Source organism: Gymnodraco acuticeps, unplaced genomic scaffold (genome assembly GCF_902827175.1).
Source record: "Gymnodraco acuticeps unplaced genomic scaffold, fGymAcu1.1, whole genome shotgun sequence".
Taxonomy (NCBI): domain Eukaryota; kingdom Metazoa; phylum Chordata; class Actinopteri; order Perciformes; family Bathydraconidae; genus Gymnodraco; species Gymnodraco acuticeps.
The window spans coordinates 694,984-718,149 of record NW_022992285.1 but is presented as its reverse complement, the minus strand read 5'-3'; the positions used below and the strand labels follow the sequence as shown (position 1 = coordinate 718,149).

The 23,166-nt window shown below is 39.0% G+C and overlaps 1 protein-coding gene across 3 annotated transcripts in view; it reads left to right on the top strand.

Moving 5' to 3' along the window:
* Window positions 1–747: 747 nt before the first annotated feature.
* The window catches only part of eif2d (eukaryotic translation initiation factor 2D), a 28,880-nt gene continuing 6,461 nt past the window's right edge, over window positions 748–23,166 (top strand). For 2 of the 3 annotated variants that reach the window (XM_034207620.1, XM_034207621.1), the window contains exons 1-12: window positions 748–1,018; window positions 2,197–2,387; window positions 2,469–2,552; window positions 2,643–2,733; window positions 2,814–2,921; window positions 3,284–3,555; window positions 3,851–3,968; window positions 4,046–4,091; window positions 4,184–4,290; window positions 4,415–4,570; window positions 5,476–5,565; window positions 6,794–6,889. In XM_034207620.1, coding sequence (XP_034063511.1) covers window positions 963–1,018; window positions 2,197–2,387; window positions 2,469–2,552; window positions 2,643–2,733; window positions 2,814–2,921; window positions 3,284–3,555; window positions 3,851–3,968; window positions 4,046–4,091; window positions 4,184–4,290; window positions 4,415–4,570; window positions 5,476–5,565; window positions 6,794–6,889 — 1,415 coding nt within the window. In that variant the 5' untranslated portion in view covers window positions 748–962. Of the gene's footprint in view, window positions 1,019–2,196; window positions 2,388–2,468; window positions 2,553–2,642; window positions 2,734–2,813; window positions 2,922–3,283; window positions 3,556–3,850; window positions 3,969–4,045; window positions 4,092–4,183; window positions 4,291–4,414; window positions 4,571–5,475; window positions 5,566–6,793; window positions 6,890–19,807; window positions 19,929–20,344; window positions 20,520–20,750; window positions 22,047–23,166 lie in introns of those variants that run through there. The other variant, XM_034207619.1, reaches the window with a different exon arrangement.

The following is a 23,166-nucleotide window of genomic DNA, read 5'->3' as shown; positions in this document are numbered from 1 at the left end:
ACCGCACTGTCCCGGGGTTTGCCGCTTGTCTCTGATAGGCCAGAAGTCGGTTTGATTGCATTCGGGCTCGATTGCTTATCCTGTCTGAGTAGCCCGGATGAGGCTGCATCGCAATTTTTGACGTCGAATTTTACACTCCGAATTTGTTGACATCGAATTTTAAACACCAAAATATTTGACGTCGAATTTTTTTCACTCGAATTTTTGGGATCTGAATTTGAACATTCGAATGTTTACATTTTTATTTCACATAGATAAATTCGGAGCAAAACAAATTCAGATTCATGATTTTCAAAGTAATTATTTTCAATGCTATAAATTCGGTGTCTAATACAATTCGAATACTTCTGTCTCTTGTTTGCTTCCATAGTATTATCTGTAAGCCTTAGTTAACAGTGAAGTCACAAATCAAACTTACATATTTGTGGATAATACAGAGGCAGGCCTCACTGACCTTCAAACGTGCTATAACATACACAGTATGAACATAAACATGAACAGGGTTATGGGGGTCAATACACATTGTCATTAATTTATCTCTTTGCTGGCTGGTTCCTAAATGCTGGATCAATTGAATTAGCAATTTGAAGTAGGCAACTCCGAGTGTGAATTTAAAGTTTTCCTAGCGTATGCACCCTTCTCAAGTTATTACTGACGGGTCTAAAAATAATACATTATCATCATTTAATTATCATACATCCATGTGCTTATTTCGCACTGCGGAACTAACGTTTCCCTAGATCTGCCGCGGTAGTTTCACGTCGGACATAAATATGTGTCGGACCATCGTACCCAACGAGGAATATCTGAGTACTGTAAAGCCCAAAATACATAATTATTAGGCTATTTCGCAAATAATTAGACGTCGTTTGAGAATGTGTGCCCTGATGTAATGAACATTTATATTATTTTGGAGGCGAACATCCTGCATTTGTCACAGAAGTTGTTTATTATCTGAGAAGATGTTTGCCAGACCAATCCGTGTTAAATCCAATACAGCAATCAAAGGATCAGACAGGTGAGTAAGAACTGCTGTCAACTCAAAACTATTTCTGTGCTTCTCTCCATGTATTACATGATACCGTTTATTTCTATTTTATGTATTTAGTGGTTTGTTTATAATTACTCAAGCTCAACTTTAAGCCTTTCAGAGACCTGCCCAGATATTAGACCTCACTTGTCGTGAATCAGAATGTTTCTTAATGTTAAGTAACATGTTCCCCTCTGGAAGCATCAAGACCCCAGGAGTATATCACTTTCTCAGTGAGCTAATTTTAGCTGTTGTGAATTACCATTGAATGCCAGATACTGAGTGTACAAATAGTATACTGGTATTTTTGTTCATGCATTACACCAGGGGTGTCCACACTTTTTTCACTGAGGGCCACATACAGAAGAATATACGAAGGGCTGGGCAACTCACTAGAGGTATATCGCCTCATAAGTTCAGTTATAAGTTGGCAAAATCAATCACATGTAGGGAAATTATGCTTGTGAGTGTTGGCAGCTCATTCCTTAAAACAGAAGCCTCAGATTTATTATAATAAGGAGAAATAGGAAGGATGTATTTCAAGCTTGTTATTTAAATACTGTAAGTCATTGGCCTTTTTGCTTATCAACTAAGATATGTTAGAACATGTTTCCAACTTTAATTGACTGAACTTATTTGAAAAGTGGTCTTATTAACACATGAATACTATAATATATTTGTACATATATGTTTAAGAAGTACAATAAAAGACAAGCACAAGTTTCATCTGTGGGCCATATTCCATTATACTTTTTTAATTTGCTGAGGGCCGATTCAAAATGGCCCGCGGCCGTAGTTTGGACACCTCTGCATTAATCTAATCCAACATTGCCAAGCCATTATCAGTCAGAACCCCCCAGACTGTATTACTAATCAGTCTATTGCTGAAAATCAAATATCAAACTTTTTCTAACCAATACTTCAAATGATATTGTGACAATATTGGGGTTGCAATTTAAGAAAATACACATACAGTACATGGCATGCAAACAATTATTTCTGCCTGTTAAATGTGTGCCGTGTTCGGTTAAATATAAATATTGCAAGACACTTTTTTAAAATAAAAGATATTCAACATGCTGCATTTATCTATTATATATCTGTAGCAGTGGTTTTTGCTTGTATGACGTTACCCATTGACTGAGACTTTTGTCTTTACTTTTTAGGAGAAAACTGAAAGCTGACCTGTCTACAGCCTTTCCTTCATTGTCTGCTGATGAGCTGTCTGAGCTGGTTCCCAACAAAGAGGAATTGAATGTAGTGAAGATTTATGCACATAAGGGAGATGCTGTGACCCTTTATGTTCTTCACAAAAATCCACTTTTCTTTGAACTGGAGAAACGCCTTTATCCTACAGGTAATAAGCTAGCTGTTAAGTTACATACAAATTATTTTTAGTAACTTATTTAAACTGTGTGTTGTCATATTATGTTTTCAGTATATGTTCTTTGGCGCTACCCTGCTCTCCTGCCAACATTCATGACATGGCCTCCTGTGCTGCAGAAGATGGTTGGAGGGGCAGGTATACATTTTTACGATCAAGACCCGGAAAGATGTGTAATACTTTACATTTAGATTGATATCAAGTAACAAATAATGTCGTTCCCCAAAGATCTCATGCTGCCGGGTGTAGTGGTGCCTTCAAGTGGTCTCCCCGATGTGAAACACGGTGACTACTGTTCTGTTACATTAGTTAACAATAGGTAAGTTATTATAAAATGTTTGGAAAGATATCTTGCACGTTCATCACAGATTTATGTATGACACTCCTGGCTGATTTCAGAGCTCCTGTTGCAGTTGGCACGGCTGCAGTTTCCACAGGAGAGATGCACAGTTTGGGCATGAAAGGAAGAGGAGTGTGTGTTCTGCACACGTACATGGATCATCTCTGGTGAGTAATATCCATCTTTCTGGAGATTGCAATAATATATTTTTGAGCAGGTTCTGGTTTAAAGGGCGTTGGATGAAAAGTTAGATTGACTGCTTCTAATGTCAAAGAGTGAAATCAATCTTCTCATCTCGTTCTCCCTGCAAGAAGTCTGATGAGCATGTTCTCCAATTTATCATCAGTTCCTTTATTATTTATATCACAGTATTATTGATACATATTTTCCAGTTATTTCTTTTTGATTTAATGCTCAGTACCTCTTTTAAAGTAAATCATCTCAATACAGCTTTTTCCAATTATGATCACAGTCTTTTGATTCATTATGAAGCCCTAAACTTTGCACATGTTTCTTTTCCCCCTTTTAGGGCTTTTGGAGATAAGTCAGGTCCTCCTTCTTTACCAAATGCAGAGTGTGATGGACAAGAGGAGTACGAAGAGGAATATGAGGTTAATGAGATGGAAATGGAGGAAGAGGAGGTGGTGGAAAAATGTGTGGAGGAAGAGCAATGTCCCGGTGAAACGGTCACAGATCAAGCCTGCTCTGGTGTTGACGCACTAAGTCTGGCTGAGCAGGAGGAAGAGAAAGGGGACAATGAGGAAGAGGATGGTAACCAGGATGACCAGAAAATGCCACAAGGTACCAAATTAGTTACACGCCCACCATATGTGTTACAATGTATTTAAAATAACAACTATGTCAAGTTATTGAAGTACTTAACTCAGTCCTGGTAGCATTTATCCCTGATCAAATTAAATGTAGACATTCACTACTAAATGATTGCAGGGCAGGCATGAGAGCTTGCTCATTGAATTAACTTAGAGCCCATATGGGTGCGTTTTGTTGATAAAACTGTGGAAAAAATCTGATTGGCAAAATTGGAGCCTGTTCACAGAGAAGAGGATGTGACCCAGGTCATGCCCTGATTTCACAGAGACAATGGATGCCCTGCTGTTGCAGTGTTTTCTCCATGCTCTCAAGAGCAAGGTGAAGAAGTCAGAGCTCCCCTTGCTGACCAGTACATTTCTCCGGAACCACATGTTCGCCTGCTGGTAAAGTACAATTAATGTTTCAAGACATGTTGAGAAGGATTTAAATTCAGTACTGAGAACATATTGTATTATTTCAGCCCAAGTGGAAAGCAAATTGATATCAAGAAATCCAGCTACAAAAAGGTATATTAAATGTCTAGACTGTGACAATTTACACATAAAAATACACTCATTTATAACTCTGTATGCATTTATTCAATGATTATTCCTTGCAGCTGTCCAAGTTTCTACAGGCCATGCAGAAGCAGCATAACCTTGTGCGAATGAAAGAACTGACAAAGGGTGTGGAGAGCATTGTAGAGGTCGACTGGAAAAATCGACAGTGAGCCAAACCCTGTCCTAACTTATAGAAATGATTGGTGAAGATTCAAACTTGCAACCCGCCTACATTCAGACTGACTAGCCCTTTTTTCTTTTCTTTTTTTCTTACTTTTAACACTTTATAGACTGCGTTCCTTCCATGTTCCTGAAGAGACAGAAGGGGAGGTGGCTCCGGTGCAGGATGAAGGGGAAGGAACATCTCTGTACCATCCTCCTGAGATCACAACTATGTACTCTGTGTCCTCTCGACTGGAGCCTCTGTTTCTCGATGTACAGAAGAGGTGTGTTTGTTTTCCTAACCCGGTTACTTTATGCATCAACATGTTTGCATGGTTAGGGCAGCAGGGCCTCAGCAGGGAGAGCTGAAGTTAGTATATCAGCTAGCTTGCATCCATTTGATGTTCACTTGGATATAACACTGAATCCCTAGCCACTCCAGGAGGTTTGTTCTGTAGCTGACCTCCCCGTGAGAGGATAAGACAGTTTTCTCATGACATAGGATACTTAATCTTAGACCATTATTGAAATGACTCCCTTGTCGTCTCTTTACTTCTCCCAAAAGACACTAAATTGTGTTCTCCTTATCAGTAAATCCTCTTGTAAGACACTCATGAATCATCATCATCCTTTCGCGTCTTCACTGATATCTGTAGTGTTTTGGCAACTCTGAAACATGATTGAATATTGAGCAAAGAAAGTACATAAGCGCACGTGTAACCTTAACAATGGCTCTTTTCTATGCTAGTGTCTTAAACCAGCATGCTCAAGCAGCTATATTGAATGAATCCAACAATTCATTCACTAATTGTTAAAACGTTTGTAATTAAACATATTTTCATATTCATATGATCTGTATTTTCAAAACAACGGAGGAGTAGTAGTTGTAATTTATTCATTTGTTTTAAGTTTTATTACGGGAAGAGTGTTTTTTTAGTGGTAAATAGCAGGCGTGCTATCTCTTTGTATCATTCTAACTTCTGTGGTATAGGCTGCTTCTCCCTATAGTAATAAACGTTGACAAAAATAAAGTAAAGGATCTGTTTTGGTTAACTGTGTCATTGTTTTGAATTGGTATAAAAGGCAGAAGCATGACAACAGTTTTTATTAAGTCTCTAAGCTGAAAACAATATTACATTACTTACATGTGCACATTTACTCTTGTACTTATGTGTTAATGTCCTGACAGGAAAGGAACAATACTGCAGCCTGCTGAAGTGAAACATCTTGTCACAGAGTATGTTAAGAAAAATGAACTGGTGGATGAAAATAATAAGAAGTAAGTAAGAACAGATTTCAGAACATCTCGTAAAGCTATGATTTGGTACCATTTAATGTTTGACTTCATAAATCATAAGGATATGTTAATTGATCTCACAACCAAACTTTGTGCTAGTTAGCTGACTTTAAGGGTAGTTTGAGTTTGAAACATAAAAACCGTACCAGCTCTCCTAGTTAATACTTTTTGCAATGCTAAAAAGGCAGCATCTATGGCCACTGAGCTAATATAAAGCTTAGCATGTGATGTTATCATAATGAACTAAAATGCATAAAATGTGACTGGATGAAGTAGAGACATCTCATGTTTCCCTTTTAGGGAGTGGAAATTGTGCATCTTCCGAAACAAATTGATCATCAGGAATGGGAGAAAATTGAATAAAAGCTGCCATGCAACTGGCATAGCTTAAAGGGATCATTTAGATGTTTTGAAGTTTTATGAGGTACCTAACTGTAGTCAATGTACAACCTTCAGTATTCGGCGGTTTGCATGCCCCTCTGTTTGAGAGGCAGACGGGAGTTACCGCACGGAAGGAGAGCAATGTACTGAGGCAGGGGGGAACAGCTAAACATATTTTAACTACCTAAAACAAGGAATAAAGATGTATAATATATTTTTTATATTTATAATCTTTACCTCGCCTTTACTCTGCTATTTCTGACCAGGAACAGAAGCCGTTATTTATGTTAATGTAAAGCCCCCAGACTCTTCACAGAACACAGGAGGTCACCGCTTTATGTTTGGTATACTTGTTGTTATCGTGTGAGTTAAGTGTTGTAGAAGTTTGTTTGGATTACCCAATAACTAACTAACTAACTGATTGAGTCAGCGGTACACCAGCAACTCTTGTTATGCATGGTATCAATGGAGTCTGGTGGCTTTAAAGAGCATCAACGGATATAACGCCTTCAGTTGCTCATTGGAAAAGGCTGTCTGATGGCAAGGCAAAAATAAAGTAAATATGGTATACACAAAACTTTTAGGTGGCTTAAATGTTGTTGGTGCTAAATCTGTACACATCAGTTGTTAGTTTCATTGTAGGTACTCCTACCTGCTTTTTAAAACCAGGTTGGTTCCAACCATCATCGACTGAAATAATATAGATGAGTACCTCACACAACCCCGCTCCATTAGACTGGAACTATCCCTTTTACAAGGCAGAGCATTTCTTGTCAAGTGCCATCAAGCCAATGTTTTTTTTGTTTTATGTTTTCTCCCATCTTAACAGCTACGTGACTGTTGACCCTATTCTCTGTGACTGCTTGCTGGAGAGATCGGAATACCAGGAGATCGGCTCCCTAAAGTGGGATGACCTTTTTAGCAGGTGATTAATCATTTTATATCTGTCAGTTTTTTAGGTATTTTTTGCAATCTAAAACACCAATTGTTGTCATTTCATGAGTTTTATCACACATGCTTAAAGTCTTGTATATAGGACTGTATACATACCTATAATGTGGATTTGTATAGATTAACTATTTATCAATACAAATAAATCCATTGATCCTCTCTACGAACATGTGAATACTATGGAAGCAAACGAGACAGAAGTATTTGAATTTTATCAGAATTGAAATTTACCGAATTTATAGCATTGAAAATAATTACTTTGAAAATCATGTATCTGAATTTTTTTTGCTCCGAATTTACCTATGTGAAATAAAAATGTAAAAATTCAAGTTAAAAAAATTTGAATATTCAGATCCCAAAAATTCAAGTGAAAAAAATATTTCGGTGTTTAAAATTCAATGTCAAAAAATTCGGTGTATAAAATTCGACGTAAAAAATTGCGATGCAGCATCATCCGGGCTACTCAGACAGGATAAGCAATCGAGCCCGAATGCAATCAAACCGACTTCTGGCCTATCAGAGCCAAGCGGCGAACCCTGGGACAGTGCGGTGAAGCCCAATGCTGCAAACTGTAGGCGATGGATGCAGATGGGAGCCATTCCCGTAGACCCTATGTTAAAATGTCCAACTTAACATCAGAAAATGAACATGTTTCTAGCCTGGATCTACAAAAACATATTCTGTATAGTTAGATTCCCCCTTCATGACAACGGGACTGCTGCTGCTTGCTCCTCTGTCTCACTGCTAGCTCCGTTAGCTCCATTGGCTCCGTGATGCTACAGGGGATCAGCTCATGAGGAGAACACTACTTGAACTCTGCCGTGTTCGTTGTGTTGATTCCTGGTGGACTATTCGTCATGCAAATATAGGATTTATCTGCGGTTAAAACAGACCGTCCATGAATGCAGTTTCTTCGGTAAGTCAACCCTGCGTACTTTATGTTATGTTACTGGTATTTTTATTAAGCTAACGTTAATGAATGTTTAGAGTTGGCTTAGCATTTGAGCAATCGTAGCTCCATCTGTGCTAACGATGCTATGCGTAGCATCCAAGAGTGTAAAACATTAAGTGGGATACTACTGTATACCAAAAGGCTTCTGTGCGAGGTTGCTAAAATAAGGTCATCCTTGTACGTTAGATAGTTAGTTTGCTAGTTAGGTTACTGTATGCATTGGTTCGTTTAAATTCGCTATGCTCTACTATAGCATACAATAGACTAGCTAACGTCAACGTATTGTTGAAGAGAGGCTTAGTGTATATTAAATCAACCTCACAATGAAATGTGTGTCTCTTTAAAATATGAACGTCACATTTCAAGATGATCCAGAAATAAAGCTCCCTTAGATATTGTAATATGGTTTGTTGAACTGGAGTTATTTATTGCAGCTAACCGCCTATCCGACGAACGACCCAAACATTGTTGTTTTTAATATTATTACCAATGCCTCTTTTAATTGTATTATCATCACACTTGAGAAACAGCCTTATCGTGACTGTAGAACGGAACATGTAACTTAATTCCTGCATTTAAGGACGATGAATAGCGTAGTCAATGCTTTAGTGACAAGGAAATTATTTGTTTAAATATTAGATATGACGTTATCTGTGACTTCAGTGAAAATTAAGCTTATCCATTGCATTGCATTTGTTCAATAGGTTTGTGTCTTACCCTTACGTGTGTGATACATATGAATATGGCATATGAAAAAAAATTAATTTGACTGACTCATGAAAAACTCATCCAAAATAAAAAGGACCTACTCAAACTGATACAGTATAAGGACTGTGATATCCAGCAATTTCTTAAGTATAACAATAAGATTATGACCTGTTTTTAAAAGATAAAACGTTGTTTGCATGTAAAGAAGTCTGTAACCCACGCATGTAACTTTACATCTGTTTGTTCAAAGTCTCCTTAAGGTGATGCAGACAGGCTGGACCAGAGGAGGAGAGACAGATCTGGATTCCTAACAGCAGAGAACTTCAGCACGGATTCCAAGGTACATACACCTTTTTCATACTTTACAAAGAATGCATAAAGTAATGACTCTAATACACTGATATACATTCCATTAAACATGACTGAATACTAGATCACCTACACATCAGTGATGTTGAGTGTACTTTCTTAGCAAAAGGTTACATTTACATTTTACCAAGCAACCTAACTTTTTTGTTCAACTTTCACATTTCAATGTATTTAAGGCAAATATTATTGAACATATGAGAACTGCGACCCTTTGTCTCTGCATACTGACTGTAAAAAACATGTTAAAAGTGATTATTTCAGTGAGACAACCGAACATAGCAAGCTTCTACAGTTGCACTAAGTTTTGATAACAGTTAAATATTATTTTAATAATACATTTATTTCAATGTTGATGAATTTAGAACGGTTTATTCATAATCTGTTTATCTTTGTAGTACACTGTTGGATTTAAAAAACACATTAAAATAAAAAAATCATTATATTTATAGCCCCTGAACAAACAAACACACCTATCTTAAATAACACACTTGCTCTGCAATAATATGTTTTTTGATATTTCTGTTAGGAAAGGACATGCCTGAGAGACAGGACTGCTTCACCATTTTCTCTTTCTCTGAGGGTCGAGAAGAACATCCAAGAGGGAAAGGAAAAGCTGATGTTATGAGATTTAAGATCAGTACAGGACATTCACTAATACCTCATTCACACGCAACTCCAGTTCAAGCTCCATGCTAGAGCTTTTCAGGTTCAGAACCGGTTCTTCGGTTTAGCTCCGGCTCTTTTCACACTGCCCAGAGTCCGACTGGTGCTGCGTCATTGCGTCATCGTTTGCGTCATGACGTAACCGTTTGCGTGCCTGCTTCATAAAGCCAAACCAAGCGGAAACCCCTCACAGCTGACACAGACAACAACAATGGCCGATTGTGCTCCAGCTTCCTCTGTACCTCTTCGGAAGACCAGATTCCCAGTAGGTAGCTGGTCTCTTCAGTGGACCACTACTGCTTGTTAAGTTTTTCCATCGTTGTGTACAAACTGGATAAAACACCGGCTTTTTGTTGTTGTTCAGGTGTTGATCTGCAACTTTTGCCCCGCCTCGACGTAAGCGTGACGTATGCGGTGCTTTTGTTCTAGCCGGACAATTGTTTGGTGCTTGAAACGAACCGGATTCCGGAGCTAAGAGGCTGCTCCGCTGCGGTGTGAACAGGAAAACCCGGTGCTTTTCAAGCTCCAGCTCCGAACCGGCCCTGAAACACTGTTGTTGTGAATGAGGTAAATGAGACACTTGGGCCCTTTCTCATTTCACTAATTCCCCTCCTCGAATCCCCTCCTCGAGACTTAGTCCCGCCCACAGGAGATGCGAGCGGAGGAGCCAAGGAGGGGAACCGAGGTGAGAGGAGGAGAAGCAGCAGGCGGTTAGAGAAATGAGAACTCCTCTCCTCTGAGCAGTCATTTTAAAGAGACGTCCATTAATGATGACAGGAGGCACAGCAGCCCTCTGTCTGATGGACAGATGTGTTCATGACCACTTATATATTTACTTTTAATTCATTCACAGTGCGGTATAATGAGACAATAACAGGCTACAGATGCGGGGACACACACACACACACATATATATAGCCTATGTATATATTTATATAAATATATACAATTTCAGAATCAAACAGAGCACTCTCATAATAACGTAACACTATCAGAGACTGGGTATACCCAAATAAATGGTGCCAATCTTCAGTCAGATGTGAATGTGTAATTTAACATTTTCAGTAAGAATAACAGACAAAAGGAGTGCAAATACAATTTATTGAAATGTGAACTAAAAGTTATCAAGCATGAACCATCATAATTTTTTTTTAAATAAAAACGAAATAATATACTTAAGTTACACTAAATGTTAATCTGTTAATTGATAAGTAAACACATTTTGTCAAATAAAGTGACAGGCTAGGCCTGTGCAGGTGGTAACAGCTATGCCCAGCATGGGCTAAGTTATGTAGGTGCAGCTGGTAAGGTCCTCCTCCATCAGGCCTGGTCCTCCTCGCAGGGAAAGACCCTCAGCCCTCTCTGGCCAAAGCAACAGACGGGACGTTCAGAAAGCTGAGGTCTCCCCCAAAGTCTCTAATGATCCATCCTGTGAATATGAGAGGGGAACAAATAGTGTAATAGATGCTTCGGACAATAAGAAATATAAAGTTAACTGTTGAGTTGCTCAGTTTTTTTTAGATTTACAGGGTTTAATAATACAAACAAAAGGAGAGGCACCGTAAAATAAAGATTGGTCTTTCAATAAATTGTGTTTGATTTTGTCTTTTTAATTGTTTGTCTAAAGTCAAGTAGCTAGAACTGTTACTTATAGTTTGAATGATACAGTCTGGTTATAATGTTTGGAGGAGGCAACACAGGTAAGAGCACCATTTGTTGTGTTCCATCCACAACAAATGCACACAGATTGATGTGTGTATTTATTTATCTACTATTTCTTGAATCATTACTGTCAGTCCAAAGCAAGAGATTTTGTTTTAGTAAAAAAAAATTAAAAACATTATCTCTTTTCCACTACACTATCTTGAATATTTTAGTTTTTACATCACTACATTTATCTAACAGCTTTAACATTGTAAAGGTGTCACTTCGGACTCTGGGTAATTATGACAGCATGTCCTACTATTTTGAGAGTTTGAACAAACCAGACCTGCATCTATTAATGTAGAAAATAATCAGCACATTAAACCATTATGAAAGCAATCATTAGTTAGCTCATTGTTCAAAATGAGCTCCGACTACACACAGTTAAGTCAACTGCATCGGTAATAACAATACAACAAATGTTATAATATAATAGTATAACTTGTGTCTACTTTAAATACTTTAACAACACTTTCCTAATTATACTAGCATACTTTTACTAAAGTAACATTCACATGTTTAAATGCAGGGCTTTTGTAAGAGAGTATTTCGTATAGTGTAGCATGGTCTACTTGACTTATCTAACCGAAGTGATCGTTACGTTACTTTGCAAACCGTCAACCCCCCCCCCACACACACACACAAAAGGACACGGTAACGTTGTGATTCACTTCAATTAATGATAACTACAGAGCTTGCTAACAGCAAGGCACAAGACTACTTCACTCATTTAGCTAGCTAATGTAAGATACAAATGCTGTCGAGCCCTCACTGCTTGTAAAATAAAGAACACAAACTGATACTTAACCGAGCGGCGAGCCCCACTGTTCTCCGTCATCCCGGGTTGTTGTGATCACATGACTGACAAAGCCGTGCTCTGATAGGCCAGAAGTCGGTTTGATTGCAAATTCGGAGCAAAAACATTGAGATACATGATTTTCAAAGTATTTATTTTCAATGCTATAAATTCGGTGTCTAATAAAATTAAAATACTTCTGTCTCTTGTTTGCTTCCATAGAATACACTGTCATGTGGGCTGAGGGAGAGGTTCAGCATCGTTATTGCAGGACGCAGGATGAAATAATCATCCTAATACAAATATGTAATCCAAATCTGATCTACAAACAATAATTCAGCTGCTCTGAAGTCTTTCCATCAAAACATCTGGTTTGTAACCGCTGCTATGAAAAAACAAGATGCCATATTTGAGAAACGAGGACACATCCCGTAATGTTTTCTGTTCTCCTATTGCCTTAAGTAAAATCCACTTCATCCACTGTCTAAGGGTGCGTTCACACCTGCCTTGTATAGTCCGGTTGAATCGAACCCTGGTGCGTTTAGCCGCTTGGTGCGGTTCATTTGGGTCGGTGTGAACACAATCCGAGACCTCTCAAGTGAACTAAACAACTGGACTCTGGTCCGCTAAAATAGGTGGTCTCGGAACGCTTGCTTGCGAACTCTGGAGCGGTTCATTGCTGGTGTGAATGCAGTCCGCACCAAAACATAGAAAGCGTAGTATTTACGTGTCACAAGAACGCGGATATCTTAAAAATATTTAGCGAAAGAGTCTTTCAAGAGATCCGCGGTTGTTTAGTTAGAGTGAAGCAGAATGAAGTGTTGAACAGTGTCGTGTAAAGTAAAAATTCTCGGTCAGCTACATAAAAGTAAGAACACCTGTCGTCGATGAAACGCCCCTCCTTACTGCAGAACGTCTCTCATTATATGTGTTATAATGTTTTTTAACGGACGTTGTCTGATTATATAATCATATGCGCGGGTCGCTAGTGTCTGTTGATCTCCAGATCAACAGCAGCATGAGAATAACCTGCCGAAAGTGCCGATGCTCCATGGCGGAGGCTCCGGTAGAAATTGCAAGGATTTGCGTTTTTACCCCCTTAATGTCTGACCAATGGTTGAACAGCATTTCCGTGCACATGACTTGTGATTAAAGTTTATAGTCCGTTGAGTTTTGCCTGTGTGAACGCAAACCGAACCTTCTGCAAAATGAAACAATGTAACAAACTGTCTTCTGGTGCGCACCAGAAAACGGACTATTAGGTGTGAATGCACCCTAAGACTTTAATTAGAAACTAGTTTTGATGGGAACAATTGGGTGTGTTCACACCTGCCTTGTATAGTCCGGTTGAATCGAACCCCGGTGCGTTTATCCGGTTGGTGCGGTTAATTTGGGTCGGTGTGAACACAATCCAAGACCTCTTAAGTGAACTAAACAACCGGACTCTGGTCCGCTAAAATAGGTAGTCTCGGAGCGCTTGCTTGCGAACTCTGGAGCGGTTAATTGCTGGTGTGAACACAGTCCGCACCAAAATATAGGAAGCGTAGTACTTACGTGTCACAAGAAACGCGGATATCTTCAAAATATTTAGTGAAAGAGTCTTTCAAGACATCCGCGGTTGTTTAGTTAAAGGGTGAAGCAGAATGAAGTGTTGAACAGTGTCGTGTAAAGTAAAAATTCTCCGTCAGCTACATAAAAGTAAGAACACCTGTCGTCGGTGAAACTTCCCTCCTTACTGCAGAATGTCTCTCATTATGTGTTATAATGTTTTTTAACCGACGTTGTCTGATTATTAGGGGTGTAACGGTACACGTACCCGTACCGAAATTATTCGGTACGGGCCCTTCGGTTCGGTACAGGTGTGTACCGAACGAATATAACGTTAAACGTAAAAAATTGAGAACGTGAACAACTTTTTGGAAGTAATCTCAGGTGCTGCGTCGCAGCATTCAGAGTACGGTTTGGGAACATTTTGGTTTTGCAGTTACGTACAAGGATGACGGACAAAGACAGGTGGACTGAACCAAAGCTGTTTGTCGGCATTGTTCAACTAAAATTGGTTACGCGGCTGGCAATACATCAAACTTGCACACTCTTGAAAAGGCATCACTCGAACGTGAATATCACCGGTACCAAAAGAAAAAAGACTGAAGTGCAAACCCAACTCCCACTAGCATTTAAAGGGATAGTGGAAATGGAACCTCAATAGTTTCGTTTTTAACTTATATACAAGCATAATTACGTACCAAAACAATCACACCTGATTAAAAAAATATAATAAATGCCTTACGCATGTTAGAAGCACTTTATTGCAGCTTCCTCCCCGAAGTTTTTTAGAAACGAAATGTTCGACTCAGCCAAACCGGAAGTGACGAAAACTTAGGAAGACGATACGATAACAAACCATGGCGTCTATGCAGAATGAACGTGGAAGGGCAAATATACCAGACAAAGAAGAAGGATTGTACGAGGTATCCAGTGATGATAGCGAGTCAGAAACATCCTCTCGGCTTTCCTACGAAAATGTCGTTTTAGGAACTGAATCTGAATCCGGTTCAGTAAGCGACGACGATGACAATATTGAGCCAGACGATGGACCATTACGTCCTTATTTGTTCGAGCCCGAGGTGATGGTTCACGGCATGGGCAATGGCGAGGATGACCAGGACCAGGCGCCAGATGATGCACCCCTACGCACAAATAATCTTGACTGGTAGGTCCCTAAGCATAGCTCACGCATCTTAAGATCACCTGTAGCCTTTACAAATATTAATCATTGTTAACCAGTTAATCCCGAAGGTCCCCCCAGTGGACCCCTCCCACAGTTTTTTTTCTCTCACATGTCTCAGGGCTTCTTAACATTTATGAAACTATTAATGTTTCATACCCTTTTAAAGGTAAGAAACTCCGCTAACTGACAATAAGAACAATTGTTAGCTAGAAAAAACACAAGCGTAATACCAAGCCTTTGAATTAGCATTGAGCGAAACAATGCTAACTAATGCTAACGCTTTTTTACACACAACACACGGTAGAAATGCCCTTATTACTATCTTAACTGCACAAACAAGATATACGATTTAAAGCTGAGACTCCACACATGTAATGTCATCACTGTAAGACCTCGAATTCCTATAGCTATCAGCCAGAAAAGAGAAAGTAAACAACATCCGGTTCCAAAAATATTACAATAATTACGTCTTACCTTTTTTGATTTGTGATCAAAAGTTGTGTTCAACGGAATAAAAACGCATTTTAAGGTTAATCCAATGTCGTTGTGTCACGTAGAATTTTTTACTGATAATCAATCATATATTATGGCAATATACTCGGCTATTCACATGCAAATGCTATTGAATGTCCGCCATTGTTTGTGCCCGTCTTCCTATGCTCTCGTCATCACCCGAAGATTCCCGACGATTCCCGAAGTATTTCGTTTCATTGAGAGGGCGCAGTAAAAAAAAAAAGTTTTAACAACATTATTTATTGACTTTTCATTCCTGTATAATCATTTTGCGCAAAGATGGCACTGTTTGTCAGAGCACTTCATCCTTCTGGGATTTCATGAAGAACAGCTCCAACGCCTGTGTGTATGGGAATGCCTCTGGTGCTGGTCCATTAACTGCCAGTGTTTCCCACAGATCTGAAATATACTTTGGGGGGTGGTGGTAGCGGGGGGGGTTGAGGTGACGTGCAACAACATTAACCTTTCTGTTGGTCGCTTGTTAGCAGACCCTTCACGCGATGGCAGAGCGAACAGGTACAGGCAGGGTCCATAATGATAGCCCTATAGTTTAAATCTACTACCCGCACATGAACATATGGAAATGGGTTACTATTTAAACAAATAAATGTATTTATTAATGTATTTAGGAACCTATCCATGTGATTTTTAGTGGGGGTCGACCTCAAATCCTCTAGGGGGGTCCAGGGGCATGCCCCCCCGGTAAGATTTTATTTTTTATTTTGGAGTTAAATGCATCAATCTGGTGCATTTTGAGGGGAAAATAAAGAGACTAGATCTATGGAAACACCTATATTTAACAGAACTGTATACATTTCAATAATCATAAAATCAAGGCCTTAACCAACAACATCCCATTTCCAATATGAAAAAAACACTGAAACTTGTTTATTAATTTAGTTTTTTTTTTTTAAAACTAAATGGGTCGTAAAATATACTTGGGCGGCCGTTAATATACCTGGGCGGCCCGCCCAAGTATAGTCTATGTGTGGGAAACCCTGATAATTAAAAACCCAAAACTAATAGTTTATGTTTTGTGAGTACTAGTACAGTAAAGTTCAAATACAGATTATTTCAGTTCATCGAAATGCTGCACCTTAATGTTTATTTTATTATATTTTGTATTTATTTGAGTGAATACATTATTCACAGTTTAATAATAATAAAAAAATATGTATATATATGTTTTGTTTTGTGAAAAAAAATTCTGCTGTACCGAACCGAACCGTGACCAAAAAACCGAGGTACGTACCGAACCGAAATGTTTGTGAACCGTTACACCCCTACTGATTATATAATCATATGCGCGGGCCGCTAGTGTCTGTTGATCTCCAGATTAACAGCAGCATGAGAATAACCTGCCGAAAGTGCCGATGCTCCATGGCGGAGGCTCCGATAGAAATTGCCGGAATTTGCGTTTTTACCCCCTTAATGTCTCACCAATTGTTGAACAGCATTTCCGTGCACATGACTTGTGTTTAAAGTGTATTATGGAGTCAGATTTGGGTCAATATTCTAGCGCGTAAAACAAGCTACTCACAAGCGGAACATTTGCTTTTACACGCGCATAAAATGACCCTCGCGCGCAGATTAAACCCTCTTGCTCGCTCGCGGGAGTGTCAGCCTCGCGGAGTCTGTCTACGCCAAGCCCCCAGGAAGTGCGCCGGAGTCTGATGAGAATATTCGTTGTGGCCAAACGGCGGTACTACACTTTCTTTAGGTTGCTGGGCCCGGAAACACTTTTTCCCATTGACTTACATTGGGAAAGAGTGGTCTGTAACTTGTTGGATAATTTTTTTTAAACTAAATAAACAACCCAGTATGAACACTTGTATAGCCCTTATTAAAAACATTTGTTCCTCAAGTTGTAAAAATGTGCTAATAACGTTATGCTGAGAGTTATTTCCCTCTGCATTATGAACGCGCATCTAACCCACGGTACCGCGCCGCCCGGCACGTTCATGTTCCGTGTTCAGCACTACATGCGTTTATCTTTACCCATGGATGCACAATAAAAACGGCCCCATATCGCCTTACTGCCATCCCACGGAGCTGTAATAATGGATATATTGCACATGTTTGCTGTAATTCATCATTTGTAAAATATTATACTACATGGGCTGTATGATTAAATCTTGTACCGTAAATGTTGTATTAAATAAAGTTAATATTACCGACGTTAGATTAACGTCCCTGTAGCTTATTATTGCACTAAGAAGCTTATTGCACTGTGTGTGTATATATATATATATATATATATATATATATATATATATATATATATATATATATATATATATACAGTGCAATAATTCTTTCATGCTAAATGAAGCTCTGTTGGATATCACTAGATCCTGCGTAATAGAAGTACATAACGATTGATGTGTACATTAGCATAATTACTAGCTAGCCGCGAGCATTTTGGTTAAAGTTGCGCATGCGCTATGAGCGCACATACGGGTACTTCTCAGGCATGCCGGGTAATCTGTGACGTTTGACTCTCTCAAAAGTTGGGCCATTTTATCATCATGCGCTAATGAGCAACTCTCATAGGAATGAATGAGGCCCCGCCTCCCACGCTGTATCCAGTTCTTATTATACATCCATGGTCTACGCGCGTGAAAAGTTTCTGGCACTTTGGGGTGGAGCAACTGGACTTTGATTAACAGCTGCAAGGAAGCCCGGAGTTGCCAGGTTTGATAAATGCCTGAACTACCAAGAGCCGAGGAGTGACAGCTGCAAGATCAGTTGGACGAGATTGAATGGTAAAGTTGTCCATAAAAAACTATTATATTCGTAAAGTGTACAGCTAATATATATATATATATATCTTAATGAATTTTATATAAAACAATATATTTTTGAGTGGGCTGTATCTGTCGAAAACTGCTGTCTGCTGTATGCACCTCCCTTACGAAATGAACTATAAATGAATTATAGTATTACTATAGTATACTATAAGAGTTGTATAGTGTCCTTTAGTAAGTTTGTATTTTTCACCAGCTATTGTATTACTATAGTTTTTTATGTAGTGCCATTTTATTAGCTATAGTAGCCCTATAATATTTCAATAGTAATACTATGTATAGATCTTTGTAGTATTCCTATATTATTTTAAATAGTATAACTATAGTATAATATATAGTGTTTCTGTAGTTGTTTTTTGAACACACTATAGAACACTCCTATAGTAATACTATGACGTTGTCATAATGAATGCATATTATTACTATAGTGTTTGTAAAAGTATTGCATTCCTAGAATTAATGTGTAATTTTTTTTATATCAAATTAATTTATATATATGTAGCTGTACACTTTACGAATATAAATTACGAATATAATAGTTTTTTATGGACAACTTTACCATTCAGTCTCGTCCAATTGATCTTGCAGCTGTCACTCCTCGGCTCTTGGTAGTTCAGGCATTTATCAAACCTGGCAACTCCGGGCTTCCTGGCAGCTGTCAATCAAAGTCTAGTGGCTCCGCCCCAAAGTGTCAGAAACTTTTCACGCGTGCGTAGACAGACTCCGCGAGCAAGTGAGGCTGACACTCCAGCGAGCGAGCAAGAGGGCTGTCTCTCTCGCGAGCGAGCGCATAGCCGCTCGCGGGGGTTTAATCTGCGCGCGGGAGTCTAATAATGCGCGTGTAAAAGCACATTTTCCACTCGTGAGTAGCTTGTTTTGCGCGCTAGAATATTGACCCAAATCTGACTCCATATGTATAGTCCGTTTGATTTTTGCCCGTGTGAACGCAAACCGAACCTTCTGAAAAATGAAACAATGTAACAAACTGTCGTCTGGTGCGCACCAGAGAGCGGACTATTAGGTGTGGTGTAAATGCACCTAAATCTCAGCAGGAATTTGAGGCACTGGTAGGGGAAAAGGAAAACACCATCCTTGCATTGCTTTTTTCAACACTGTAAGACTCACATTTTAGGTAGAAAATGCCATGTATACATCTACATTAAGGTGTTGCAGTGTTTGAAGCAACACTATAATTGCATGCAAAGAAAAAAAGACGTTTTGGGTGCTAAATAGCTGCCACAGGTTTTTCCGGTTATTGGTCAGCAGCAGAAATTGGTGATGAAGATGAAAACACGGATCAAGGTGTATTTTTGTGTATTTTTGTTCTTAGTAAAACCAACCCAATCTGTATTTGATCTAGCAACACCTTTAACATTACGGTTGTTACTTGTTACTCGTGTGGCTTAGTAATTATCTTCTTTGAAACATTAGAATTTTGTGAGACATTTTTTGTGCAAACCTTCACATTGTTGATCTCAATGTGCAAGTGAATATACAATGTAAAAATACAGCTTATGTTTACTATGTCTTTGGTGATCATTTTCTGTACATCACTACCCAATTCAATGGTTTCCCTGTCCATCCATGTATCCATCTTTCCATCATCTAACTTTTGCTGTAGGTTTAACAATGCCTCCTCATTTTCACAGGACGTTGGGAAGAATGCAGGAGTGCTATCAAATTGTGTACCCTGGACAGAGACCCATACAGAAGAAGGGCCACATCGAGCCCATAGACATTGCTGTGTCTTCTCGAGGCTCCAATAAGAAGGTTACAACCTTTACTGAAATATCCTGAATTCTAAGTTGTAGATTAGCAGGGATTACGTCTACCAAAACTGATGAAGGATAGCTAAGGGAGTCTAGAGAAATGCTATCTGCTCTGTGAGGCTGAACGATGGCACAGAAGTAGAGCTAAATTCTCATTTTAACATGCTCACAATAAACATGCTTTCATGCCAATGTTTAGCAGATATCATCGGCCATGTTTACCATCTTAGTCAAGTGTGTTATATTGTGAAATGATCTGTTTACATTTGTTTGGACAAACATTGTAATGAGACATTGTGACCTTAAACATACATTTAGCATGTTTATACTGCAGTATATCTTTTTCACTGGCTGACACATGCGGTAAACTGATATTGTATTTTTCTAGCTCTAATTGTTTCCATATGCTTACTATAGGTGACTTTGATAAAGAATCTGGAAGTTTACGGTTTGGATCCTGCGGTCGTGGCCACGGCTTTGCAGCACAGAGTTCAGGCCAGCTCTGTTTTACAACCCATCCCCGGGTCCAAGGACAAAGTCCTGGTCCAGATCCAAGGCAACCAGATTCATCAAGCTGGCAATTTGCTGCTAGGTTTGAAAAGTTTTTGTAATTATTGAGTGTTCTTGTATTTTAATGTTATTTTAGACCTCGGGACTGTGGGAAACATCTTCGATCTTTCTGTGTGTACAGACATATTTTGAGATTGACTATAAAGTTGACTTTGACTTTTGACTTTCATAATTTTTTAATATAATACTCATATAAATAAATTGCTTTATTTATGCAAATACTTTTTATTAATATTTATTTGTTCTATTTCAGATCATTATCAAATTCCTCGCAAGTACATTAATGGACTAGAAAAAGCTCCGAAAGGTGGAAAGAAGAAGTAACATTTCAACTTGCTATACTAACCATCTACTATCTTTATTGCTGCTTAACTGTATGTCAACATAACAACGACCAACTATTGGCTATTCATGAACCGTTAGTAAAGCTGGTTTATTGTAATCTTTTGTGCGATTATTATTGGCTCCCAGAGATATTGGAAAAAGGGTACTGATGGGATCAATTAAACCTCACCAGCATTGTTTCCCTGTGAAGTGATTTGAGAATTTCTGGAGAAAACTCCTCTACAAGGTTAATAGATCAGTATAATCAGATAAGCATTAAGTTAAACTAATCAATTGTTTATACCCCATTTACCGTTTTGGACATTTGATGGCATTTTTAGACATCTACAGACAGTGGAGAGATGACAGACAGGAAGTGAGGGCTAGATGGGCAACAACATGTGAAAGCTTGATGCAAACTGTGGTTTATACCTGGGCTGGTAGGCCAACTACAAACACATTTCAAGATCTGTAGCTTTTGTTTTGTTTAAAACACTGCAGTCAACAAAGAAATGTAAATAAAAAATTACGAAAGTAACAAACCTGTTTTAACCAAGCGATTTTTCTGCTGTTATTCTTAGAATGCAAGGCAACGGCATCAAACATACGTATTACATAACCGCATCAAAGTTGTTTTTGTAAGGGTTTTTCTTTTTTCTGATGGATAGATAAACTAAGGCTCTGTGCAGTTATACTGCTGATGTTGAGGTCAGGCCTCTGGGGACCAGGCTAGTGTTCCATCTGCACATTGGCTTTCCAAGTCTTTATCATGTTAGTGGTTTTTTGGATGATGATGTTGGGAGAAGAGTGCCAATATTTTCCCTGTATGCAATCCAGATGTATTTATTGTGTAGATCCTGAACAACCATAGTCTAAGCAGGGGATGGGGGAAGCATATTTCCCTCACTTTTTGAAATCCTGGAGCAAGTGGTTAAAATAATGTGCAGACTTTTACTTATTTTTTGTTTTAGCTTCGGCTGCCCTGCCTTTAGATGGCGGTTGCTTTATGCAGCCTCAAAAGAATACAAGCTGTTTTTACTCCGTGCACCCCAAATACTTTTTATTTACAGTTAATTTTCCTCAAAATATATCAGCAATTACGGATTGTTGAGCCATGATACTTTACCGCCCCAATCAAATTGTACCTATTGTAGATTTGGTAATATTTTTGTGTTAAAAAAAAATGGTGTGATTAGTAATGATTGCAATAAATGAAGTAATTTTAGATGATGTCTGATGCCTCTTTAAAAAAATGTTATTTTGTGTGGAAAAATACAGTTTTGTGACCAGGTGACTTGGGAGAGGGCATTAATGACTCCCTTATGGCAGCACTGTAATATAGAGTCAAAAATAATTAGAAAAATATAGGCCTTACATCAGGGGTCTCAAACTCAAGGCCCGGGGGCCAAATCCGGCCCGCGACTTCATTTTATGTGGCCCCGCAAGAGCTTGCAAAGAATATAATACGTTTATTATACGGTTACAAGCCACTTTACAGAAGCAGGTTGCCCATAAACTACATGTCCCAAATGCCGCATTTTTTGCGTGACTGTATATTTAGTTGAAAGCCCAGTGGCGATCTGCTCATCTCTCATCGAAATAATATGCTACAAAGGGACGGTCTGGCCATCTGTGTGTTGAACTTTCCTGTTGGCTCCCAGACCGTAGTCGAGGGCAGAAGCAACAAGCTAACATTTGTGTGTGTGTCCACATCTGTAGCCTGTTATTGTCTCAAATATACCGCACTCTCAATTAATTCAAAGTAAATATATAAGTGGTCATGAACACATCTGTCCATCAGACAGAGGGCTGCTGTGCCTTCTGTCATCATTAATGGACGTCTCTTTAAAATGACCTCTCAGAGGAGAGGAGTTCTCATTTCTCTAACTGCCTGCTGCTTCCCCTCCTTTCTCCTCGGTTCCCCTCCTCAGTCCTCCGCTCGCATCTCCTGTGGGCGGGACTAAGTCTCGAGGAGGGGAGTCGAGGAGGGAACATTTAAGAATTGAGAAGCCTCTAGAGAGAGGGAGAGAGGGACCGGTGCCAGCAGGGACCGTGTTGTTAGCATCTGGTTAGCTAGCTGCACTAACGGACATAAGGAGCTGTTTGTTCAACAAGCTGGAGGAGGATCCTCTCCTCTCAGACTGAGAGACTCAGGTGAGCTAAAGGACTCTGAGTGTTTAGATAGTTCACTTTAGTCTTGCATTCACACCTAATAGTCCGCTTCTCTGGTGCGCACCAGACGACAGTTTGTTACATTGTTTCATTTTTCAGAAGGTTCGGTTTGCATTCACACGGGCAAAAGTAAAACGGACTATAAACTTTAAACACAAGTCATGTGCACGGAA